At 38.1% G+C, this 11,600-nt stretch overlaps 1 protein-coding gene across 2 annotated transcripts in view; it reads right to left on the bottom strand.

Annotated features, from left to right (window-relative positions):
- Positions 1-13: 13 nt before the first annotated feature.
- Positions 14-11,600, bottom strand: part of LOC122090963 (prolycopene isomerase, chloroplastic) — a 15,491-nt gene continuing 3,904 nt past the window's right edge. The window contains exons 3-9 of one of the 2 annotated variants that reach the window (XM_042660743.1): positions 11,168-11,278; positions 10,452-10,505; positions 9,894-10,181; positions 8,815-9,006; positions 8,562-8,720; positions 1,327-1,563; positions 14-438 (exon numbers count right to left, since the gene is read on the bottom strand). In XM_042660743.1, the coding sequence (XP_042516677.1) occupies positions 124-438; positions 1,327-1,563; positions 8,562-8,720; positions 8,815-9,006; positions 9,894-10,181; positions 10,452-10,505; positions 11,168-11,278 (1,356 nt within the window). In that variant the 3' untranslated portion in view covers positions 14-123. The remainder of the gene's footprint in view (positions 439-1,326; positions 1,564-8,561; positions 8,721-8,814; positions 9,007-9,893; positions 10,182-10,451; positions 10,506-11,167; positions 11,279-11,600) is intronic. The other variant, XM_042660751.1, reaches the window with a different exon arrangement.

Below are 11,600 nucleotides of genomic sequence, written 5' to 3'. Positions count from 1 at the left end.
GGGGGAGGAGGAATTTACAAATTACAACATTTTTTTATGGTCTTCATACAATATAGGTAACAGATGAGTGCCCCTTCAATGATTAAATCAATGAGAAAAAAAGAGCAAGTTTCATTTATCCAGTCAAATTCCGACGGCATCAAGAAGCTCGGAGTGTTGATACACAGGGACTAGAGAGTTGGCAACAATGGCACCACTAGCAGCTACTGCAGGGACTCCAATGCCTGGGAATGTAGAGTCTCCACAACAAAAGAGTTGTGGGATTGGAGTAGAATGTCCAGAGAATGTGTCTTTACCAGCTTGTATGGCTGGTCCATATGTCCCTCTGTTCCTTCTCAAGAACCTCTGATGAGTCAGTGGTGTACCTATCAGCTTCACCTCACACCTATCACGGCTGAAGCCTGGACCAAGGGCGCGTTCGACTGCTCTCCACATTACCTTAATGGAAGAAGATTCGAAACAGATGAAAGCATATCACAATAAAGAATTTTTCGGTTGCTCTTAGTTAAAAACAGGTAAACTTGCCAAAGAACCGAAATGGCCATGCCGTCAAAGAAACAATAAAGGAAAGAAGGAATTACATTAGACACAACAGAACTCAGTGTTACAACCCTAATGTCCTAAGAACTAAGCCTCAAATTTCAACAATGAAACAAACAAATTATTAAATTAAAATATTAAATCCGTGCACCCCTTGGGCCTACAATTTGGGCCTTATAATTGAGCTCATTACAAATAAAAACATTTAAAACAAAAGCCTATAACCAAGTATTATCAGAACATGCGCTAATGTTGCACCAGAGCTGCATTAGGTTTGGAATTCCATCTCAATTTTTTAGCAAAGCCCTTCATTTTACTACTGAATCAAGACTTGGAGGTCCACTATGGAGCATCCACTTCAACATTTTCATGGATTTGAAGTATCATTTGGCCAAATTTTCTCAAATTTCAAATTATCCACTTAAAGGTCTGCTGTGATGGACTTTGAGAGATTCTTCAGACACAGGATGACTAAGTCCAGTCTAACCCTCTCAGGACACAGCAGAAATGGGATTTGCAGCAGTTTATGGATTTTTATCCATAGAAGATGGAGGAATGGAGGAATGGAAGAAGAAGATTGAGTCACTAGAACTGCAGTAATATAATAGAACCAGTAAAAATACAAGCATTATAAAGAGAATGACAATTGTATTGAGCTTTTGGTCGGTTTATGTAGGTCATATTTTCTTGTATTTTCATCTGATCTTAATAAAATTCATCCACTCATAAAAAAATATATATATATGTAAAGAGTGACAAGAAATACTGGTAACTAGTTCTAAATACCTCTGATCTTTCAGCCTTTAGTCTTTTATATACAAGGCTTCTACGATCAAGTCCTTCCCACAATTCAAATGGTTCAGTTCCTGGAGTATAGGCATGCAAAACGTGTTTCCCAGGGGGTGCCAAATCTGGGCTCAGGAAACTAGGTACAGATATCAAAACAACATTCTGATCAGCATCAACTCCTCTGTTCCAGTCATTTACAATTATGTGATGGATTCCCAAATCTTCAGGGATTCCCTGGAATATAGCATGAGCATTCAAAAAGTTAAAAAAAAAAATTATCTTACACCTTTAAGATCATCAACAAGAAACTTAAAGTGACAAATTTGAGGAAATCAAGAGTGCAGCCAAATTATGATGTTTATGAAATAACCAGCAATAGTGATGGAAACAACTACTGGTATGGTCTCCAGCATAGAAAAAGTCTCACTGCACATAATGGGGAAGATTTATATTAGTATTCTCTACGCAAACAATAAGAACAATGCAATTGTTTTTTATTTTTTTTCCAAAGAATAAATGTCAAAACTTATAACTTCTACTGGTACTACTAAGGAAATTGAACAACACTCATAAGAAGTATCCACTAACACCATCACTTTCCACTTTGAAGATTCTTCCATATAATAATTATTAACCATGCTTTTCTTGAGTTGGAATATTATTTCACCTGCCAATTATATATATATATATATATTAAAAAAAAAAAACTCTCATACTTCAGGAGAACTAATAATGGTTCCCGGTGCAGTTTATATCAACTGGGAAGGCACAAAAGTTCCAAATGAACTGAGTAGATTTCATATTGACCAACCTTGGAATAGAAGGATGTTCTCCAACGTACATGTTACTGAACTCTAATATTTCAAAACTGAATTGACCCATAATGGTAAAGCTTCATCAGGCATTGTAATTATTAGATTTTAACCTCTCGGGCAGAAAACATGATAGTTGTCTCCAGCTATAACTTTGCAGGTTCACCCTTTAGCCATCAACTTTTTAGCATAGTTTTCAAGGCTCTTTTGTGGGTCCAAGGAGACAGCATGCTTTGTTGAAACTTCATGAGTTTACGTTGATTTATACTAATTGCTTTGTTTTTCGATGAATATGCTTATAATTATATTCTATATTTTGTTTATTGGATGTTGATTTTCTCATATTAGGTCATTACTAGCATAATTATATCATATTGCATTGATATGGCTTCTATTTAGCGTATAAGCATAATTATATAAAATTGTCATCGCTATATACATATAACCATATACTACACGCCTAGGGCACATAGGCAATGCTAAGGTGGGTGCCTTGGCAATGCCTTGGGTTGCCTAGTTGCATTGACAACTACTTTTTTTGTCGTTGTTGTAATAATGGGCAATTTTGTTAATAGGTTTTAAGGGTATTATCCAAACGGACCCTTAAGCCCTTTAGGGTTTTACATTTATTATAAATAGAGGGGCTTGTGTCAATTTAAAGCACAAATCACATCCTCCCTAATTGTTCATGGTATCAGAGTAGGTTAGAGAGAAAAACCCTTCTCTTCTTCTTCTCCTCTAAAACCCTAACCCTACCACCACCACCCATCATCACTGCCCCTCCTTCCATTGTGCCGCCTTCTCCCTTTCACACAACCATCACTGCCGCTGCCTCCATGCGCTAGACCACACCACTGCCACCACCTCCTCTCCCTTCTTTTCTCTTTCCCACAACTCTCTCTCTCTCTCTCTCTCTCCCTTTTTTCTCGCTTCTCTCTCAAAAGCTCCTCCCTCCAGCTTCTCCTTTTTAGAGGTTTCTCTACCTCCTTTATTTTGGTTCCCTTAGGGTTTTCCCCTCAGTGGTTTCTTCCCATCGGGGGCCCTTTTCCTTATTTGGAACCCTAACTTTCGCCCACATCCTTATGAGGGATTAGATTTGAACGATTGAAGACCCAGATTCTTATGCTTGGCTAAATCTAGATTGGTATCTTTCCTTGTGATTATTCTTGGGATCAGTAACTATGGCAACTGAAGACTCTAGGATATCAGCTCTTCAAGGATGGTGGGACTAGTAGTTTTAATGGCGATTACCCTACCTTTCCTGCTAACTCCATCAAGTTGGATGGGACCAACTATCTGATTTTCTCCCGCTCAACTATTTGCCTATTGCTAGCAATGGCAATGCCGGATATCTTACATGTACTATTGTTCGCCCTAATACTGCTGGTGCATCTCAAGACAAGTGGGACTCTGCCTATTGCATGGTAATATCCTACCTTATCAATTCTATGACCCCCCTCTATTGCTAGGGGCTATTTATTACTTGATACTGTTGCCTATATCTGGAAGACTGTGAAGGGAATGTCCTCTCAAGTGGGTGTTAGTGCCCAGTGCTTTGAATTGAGAAAAAAAGCTTCATAAGGCTACCCAGAAGGAACTCATAGTATCCCAATACTATTTTGAACCGTGTGGTATATGGAATGAATGAGACCTATCAGCATGTCTGTGATGTTGATGTTGTAGGCTTTAAAAAGCATGAGGAGATGCTTTGTGTCTATGATTTTTTGGCAGGGTTTGAATATGGAGTTTGATCAGATTAAGCAAATGTGCTTAATCGTGATCCCTTCCCTAGTCTTGAACATGCCTTTTCTGTAATCCACGCGGAAGAAAACCGTTGATCTGAGATGCTCCAACCTGTATCTCAAGATCGTTCTTCCTTACTCTTTGCATAGGGTTCTACTGGTTTTGGTGCTAGGACCACTCTCTCCGCTGACAAATTTGTTGTCAATTGTGACTATTGTGGCAAGGAGCGCCACACCAGGGAGACTTGTTGGAAACTCCGTGGGCGACCTGCAAATACGCGTGGGCATAATCAAAGTCATGGAAAGTCCTCTCAGTTTCAAGCTAATCAGTCTAAAACTGGTGATAATATTGATTGCTTAAGTCCCACAGATTCCTCCTCTAACGACAAGATGACTATGCTACGTCATATAATTTCTCAAATGGGATCCTCCTCTGTTGTTGCTGCATCTTCTCTGCCAGCCACTACTAGCTCGCACTCTGCCCAGTCAAGTACTATCTTTTGTGTTCATAGTGCATCAGTTGCTTCCCAGGCTTAGATACTTGATTTTGGGGCTACTGATCACATGACCAGGTTGCCCACCTTTTTCTACATATTGCCCTTCATCAAGTAACACTAAGGTTCACGTAGCTGATGGTTCCCTTTACCCTATTGCTGGAATGGTTTCCGTTAGGTGCTTACCTACAATGTCCCTTTCCTCTATTTTACATATTCCTTAGTTTTCAACTAATTTGTTATCAATTAATAGTATTACTAAAGATTTGAATTGTAAGGTCACCTTTTTTTCCTACTCATTGTGTGTTTCGGGACTTGGTGACGAAGGCAAATGATTGGCAATGGTAGAATGAGTGGTGGTCTATATTACCTAGACATTGGACCTCCACGAGCTCTTCACACATCTTCAGATCTGGTACTCTCAGAGCTCCTTAGTTGGCATCATCGTCTGGGACACCCACATCGGGCACTTTATCCAAATTATTTCCTGCTTTAGTTAAACATTGTACTCAAGACCAGTTTACTTGTGAGTTGTGATGCGTGTATTTTTGTGAAACAAAATCTGAATGTTTATCCTATTTCTGATAATAGAAGTATTGTGCCCTTTGTTTTTTTGGGGCCCTGCCTGTCGTGTCTCTGTATCTGGATGTTAGATGGTTTGTCACTTTATTGATAGCAATACTCATGCTACTTGAATTTATTTATTGCATCATAAGAGTGAGGTGTTTAAGTGCTTTAGGGAGTTTTATTGTACGGAAAGGACTTGGTTTGATGCTAAGGTTAGGATCTTGTGTACTGACAATGGCAGGGAATATATGGATGGTTCCTTTCAATCCTATTTGGTTGATCATGGGATCATCCATCAGGCTAATTGTGTACTTGTGTGGTTACCCCAGATCAGAATGGGTGGCAGAGCGTAAAAACAGACACTTGCTAAAGGTTACTCAATCCTTGATGTTTGAAATGTAGGTGTCTGCCCCTTAATGGAGTGAGACTGTCCTTATTGCTTCCTAGCACATTATTAGGATGCCCTCATATATGTTGGGTTCAGGTGCCCTGTTGAGATGTTAATTGCTTCTTGTATGTATTTGGCTCTATTTGCTTTGTTCGTAATCATCAGGTTCTTGGCAAGCTTGACCCCAAGGGTCTCCAGTGCATCTTCATTAGCTACTCTCCTACTTAGAAGGGTTACAAATGTTATCATCCTCCTTCTCGGCGCCTACTACTCACCTCTTCAAGGGGATTCTAGTAGTGAAGAGGTTTTACAAGTTCCCCCATTCAATGGTCCTTCACTTCTCCCTATAGATGAGGGGGAAATGACTCAAAGGGATACAAAAGAGAACAACTATTGCTCAAGAGGTTCCCATTCCCATTCAGGGGGAACCACAGGTTCAACAAAAAACATAGGATGGTCTAGTGATACAGGTGTTCTTTTGTAAGAAAAGAAGAACTGACACTACTACTCACACTACCACTGCTGCTCAACTATCCTTTGATCATGAGTCTACTCTCCTAGGTATCTCTTTCCCCCTCATTTTTTATCAATCTCTTGATGTACCTATTGCTCATAGAAAAGGTAATAAGACTTGTACTCAACACCCCATATCTAATGTTTTGTCCTATAATGCCCTGTCTCCATCATATCGTTCTTTTGTGTCTTCATTGTTTTTTGTTTCCATTCCTCAGACCTGGCAAGAGGCAAGTGCAGAACCTAGATGGAAGGAGGTGACGAATGAGGAGATGAGAGCTCCTCACAAAAATGGCACATGAGATTTAGTTGTTCTTCCATTATAAAAGTGACTAGTTGGCTACAAATGGGTGTTCACAGTTAAACACGATGTTGATCGGTCTGTGGAAAGGAACAAAGCAAGGTTGGTTGCCAAGGGCTTTATTTAGACATATGGGATCGATTACCAGGAGACATTTTCTCTTGTTGCCAAGATGAACAAATTTATTATCTCCTATGTAGTGAACCGGGGTTGGAAGCTACAACAAATGGATGTTAAGAATGCATTTCTTTATCAAGAATTGATAGAGGAAGTGTATACGGATGTTCCACTAAACTATTCTAGCTCAGAAACCCAAGGCAAGGTGTGCAGACTAAAGAGGGCTCTTTATGGATTGAAGCAATCTCCTAGGGCATGGTTTGGTCGGTTCCATAAAGCTATGATAGCAATAGGATTCACCCAAAGTAATGCCAATCACACCTTGTTCATAAAAAGGGTGGGTGATCAGATTACTGTGCTAATAGTATATATGGATGACATTGTTGTTACTGGCAATGATGCAACTGAGATCTCTAAGTTCAAGGCCTATCTTGGTAAGGAGTTTGAGATTAAAGACCATGGGAAGGTGAAATTCTTTTTTGGGATTGAGGTGGCATGATCTACCAAGGGTATTATTCTCTCCCAGAGAAAATATATCTTGGACCTCCTCTCTGAGATTGGTATGTTGGGATGTAAGCCCTCAGATACAGCTATTCAAGCTAACTCTCATCTCACAAGCAAGGAAGGTGAACCAGTTGATAAGGGTCGATTTCAAAGGCTGGTTGGAAGACTCAACTGCCTATCTCACACTTGACCAGACATAGCTCATGTAGTCAACTTGGTGAGTCAGTACATACATGATCCATATTCCTCTCATATGGAAGTTGTGTACCATATTCTTTGGTACTTGAAGATTGCCCCATGAAATGGCATTTTATTCTCCCCTTCAGATCAAATGAGGGTTGAGGCCTATACTGATGTTGATTTGGCAAGTTCTCCAAATGACCGTCGTTCCACTACTGGCTATAGAATTTTTTTTTTTTTTTTTTTTGGTACGACTGGCTACTATATTTTGTTGGTGTGGTTATGTGGTGCAGTAAAAATCAGTCAGTTGTGGCTTGATCTAGTGCAGAAGTGGAATTCCAGGGAATAAGACATGGTATATGTGAGTAACTTTGGTTACATGGACTCCTTCAGGATCTAGGCATGTCTATTCAGTTGCCAATGTTTTTGTACTATGACAACAAGTCAACCATCAGAACTACACACAATGCAGTCCGACATAACCGTACCAAACATGTGGAGATTGACAAGACCTTCAAGAACTTCATCGAGGGGAAGTTGGAGCAAGGCCTCATATGCATTCTTTTTGTGAGAAGTGAAGATCAGTTATTAGATATTCTTACAAAGGGACTTAGTAGTAAATCTTTTTATTCTATTTTGTGCAAGTCGGTCATGTGTGTTATCCATGTGCCAACTTGAGGGAAAGGGTTGTAATAATGGGTTATTTTGTTAATGGGTTTTAGGGGGATTATCCAAACGGACCCTTAAGCCCTTTAGGATTTTGCTTTTAATATAAATAGAGGGGCTTTTGTCAGTTTAAGGCACAAGTCACATTCTCCGTAATTCTTCAGTCATTATGTCATCTACCACCAAAAGCTTTGGCACCAAAAGACAGCGAAAGAAGGTTTTAGGACATAACTAAAACAGATTCAAGTTAAACTCTTGAAGATGTGAAATTAGGTTACTCCTTGCTTGAAATGTTAAATTTTTGCCTCGTTACATAAATAATATAACGATAAGTTACTAATGGCATGTTGAGGTCCATCGAAAACAAAGATTGTGTGCATACCCAAGTAACAAAATCAAATGATAATAAATATTTAAGCAGTGGTGGAAACAATTTGAAACTTCCAAATTATGAGAAAATTAGACTCAGGTCAACAACACATGAATAGAAATATCGCATGAATGTAACCAACCAATTAATGACCTGGTCCCATAACATAATGAGTGATCCCCTAGAAGACTATTAAAAGCAGTCAATCAACTGATCAGCCTTACTCAAACATATCAAGCCAGCTTTTGTTGGCAAGATATAGTGGTCAATTATAACCACTGAACAGACAATGCTGATAGATAGATGTGAAAAAGACAGGCATGACCTCACTTTCCCCATGGTCAAGTCTCCTGGACTGCCAAAAGCTTAAGCACAGCGTTCAATAGATTTACATCCCATTAAACTGACAGAAACATGGGTATCCAGACCGTTAACTACAGAGGGTAACTTCAAGGACAGGAATAACTATTTTAGTAACCCAAAAGCTATTATTAGTGCAATTATATAGCAGAATTCTGACAAAAACTCACGGTGATGTGTTAGCTAATGTTCAATTAACAAAGGCCATTTCAACTAACCTCCACATCAAAACCCAAATGGAGATGCATGAATGATTCACATTGCGGTGTCGTTTTAATCCTCTCCTTGTATGACTTTGGAATGGCTTCTTCAGGTAGCAGATTTAAAGTGTCCCACATGGATGCATTGCTAACTACGGCCTTCTTAGCACGTACAAACTGCAGTATACAAGTTGATATATGATGGGAAGATTAGAAAATATAGCTCAATATCTATCAGTTAGGAGCCTTTCTATCATTTTGGTTGCTTTACCTGACCACTTCTTAGTTTTACCCCGACAGCTTGACCATTTTCAATAACAATCTTTTCAACATGAGTTCCTAAGGAAAGCCTTCCACCAAATTTTTTCAACCCCCGCACAAGAGCATCAACAATTGCCCCGCTCCCATGAATAGGATATTCAAGTGCACAACCTGGTTTGTACCATTCAGCAAACATGTACACCTGGAAATTGGGAATGAAAAAGAAAATATGGTTAAGATAGGAAATGTAAATTGCAAACAACAAAATGCCCATGAATGTATCATATTTTTTTTTTTTTTTTTTTTGATGAATGAATAATGTATCATTCTTTATTAGCACTCAAAGTGAAATTTCTAATTATTTTCTTAAAACAAAAAAATACATAATCCTTGGAATTCTCCTTGTTAGACTACCTTATGTTTCTTCAACTGACCTGTTCTATGTCCATGCCAATTTATGATCCCTTAGTCCAAGCTCTATCCTAGAACCTCAAACTCAAGATTCTATAACCATTATCCATTGTTTCCGTAATCAACCTACCTGTTTCTACTAATCCAAGCTGACTGAAATATAACCCCGAACAGATTAGCCAATTTCTCCCTAGGACCTAACATACCCTGATTGACCTAACTTCTTCTACCCTCTCCCAGCTTATTTCTCTTTATCTTTGTTAGATCTAAAACCATCAGTCAATATCTCCCATCCAATAATTTCATTTTCTTTGAGTATAATATTTTGAGAATAATTTGTCTCTTGATTTCTCAAACAGTAATTGCTTCTGGTAACCCAAGAAAAGATACAATCTATTCTCAAGAAACCCAAAAGTTTGACTTTACCTACATCAATTAAAGAAACATAAGATGAACACAAAATTAAGTTATAAGTAAATTATCTTATTCTTCTGTTTCTTTCTTTTTTCTTCTTTCTGATACAGTTATTTTAACTGGGAATTTTTCACATTATTCTTTTTGTTTTTAGCCATCAAAAGAAATTTGAAGCTCAAGAGCAAGGGATCCAATGATTTAGGTTTTCGATGCTAATTCTAAAATAAGCGTTGTAATTTCCTTGAACTTAAAACATATAGTTACCATCTCTGCGGAGAGTGTACCATTAGATTTCACCCCTGCAAGAAGAAAACATAAAAGATCCACCCAGTTTCGTACAAAAGGGTCTTTCAACTCCAAGGAATCAATAATCTCTGAGAAGGGCCTGAGAAGCTTTGTGGCACCAAGAGCTCCCTGAGGTCCCATTTGGATGAAAGATTTCAAGAGTGAAGGAGCATATCTAGCTGCTGCTGTGGAGAGAACACCCCAATCACCTCGAATGGACAAGGGAGGTAGAGCCATAGCAGCAGATGACATTGGAAGCACTGCATCCTGTAGATGAATTATGTACACTATTTGAGAAATGGAGAGACAATAAGAAAAATTATAAAGATGAGAAACAAGAAAATTTTCCAAACAATAGAAGGAAAAAAAAAAAAAAGTGAATATAAAGTTTCAATAGATTGTCTATTACGAGATTTGAAAATTTTAAACACAAAGATAAGGAATGTTATAACTGCAGTCACTCCTCACGGCCATTTTTGTATAAGTACAAAGTACCTATGTGTAGAAATTTGTTCAAAAGAGATATTATATACTTACAAGAAGTTTTCTCCATTCCTGCACAGCATCCATACTTACAAACTTCTCCAGGTCCTGAAGAAAGATAATGGTTCCACAGAAAATTAAGACTTAATGACTACAAAAATTCACATAAACAGGATGACTGAGTTGTATCAATATTTTCAAGAAAAGAAAAGAGTGACATCTCTCCCTTGTATCAATATTTTCAAGAAAAGAAAAGAGTGACATCACTCTCTCCCTCTCACTCTCTCTCTCTCTCTCTCAAACATCAGTTTGAAAAAGGTAAGGCTTTCTTTTTCAAACATCAGTTGGTTGACATCTAACACAGCCACACAGGTAACGCTTTCTGTCAGTTTTTCAAAAAATATTGAAAAATGGATCTATGTTTCTGAGCCATGTCTTCATTTGAACCTTATACTTACTTTTTATTATTATTTATTTTTATTCGCCCCCCCCTCCCCCAATCTTTTTTCTTTTCTTCGATTTGTCTGTGACTGAAGTGTCAATGTATGCCAATTCTAAATGCCTAATTTTACACTATAAAAAATAAAAAATTACCTGCACAGACAAAAGGAATGAATAACTACTATATACTAAATGTTATACTAGAAAAACTATGTCACGGGCCAATGTTGTTATAACAGAACATTTAAACAATGCTATGGTGAGCAAATACTTCCACCCTATGTTACAGCCTTAAAGGAAATGAAAACAAAAATTCAGTGAGAATCAACCTTGAGAAATTCTGTGGGACCTATACGTGACAAAAATTCACCTTCAGGTAGGTACACCATCCATGAGTCATAAGTGGCACATGGGATTGACTCACCCAATGCATCCAAAACCTACAAATCACACAACACTTGGTCATCTCAAACGGAGCTATAACTACCATCTTTTAGCAATGAGTACAATGAAGGCAGATAATTCTTTTCAAACGCATAGTTCTTCTCTATTAGAATCGAATCAATACTATAACGCAAACAATAAAAACAACTGAACATGAGAGAAACCATGTCCAGAAGTATTGAGCAATATGTATGATTGTAGGACGGATGGCAACACCAATAATAGAGAAAAGAAAAACAAACAGAGAATGAAAAATGACACAAAAACAAAATTTCTCATACAATATTGCAAATATCACCTGATCATTCCCATAACAAG

This window comes from Macadamia integrifolia, chromosome 2 (assembly GCF_013358625.1).
Source record: "Macadamia integrifolia cultivar HAES 741 chromosome 2, SCU_Mint_v3, whole genome shotgun sequence".
Taxonomy (NCBI): Eukaryota; Viridiplantae; Streptophyta; class Magnoliopsida; order Proteales; family Proteaceae; genus Macadamia; species Macadamia integrifolia.
The sequence above is the reverse complement of the archived record's forward strand: the minus strand, read 5'-3'. Positions and strand labels throughout refer to the sequence as shown.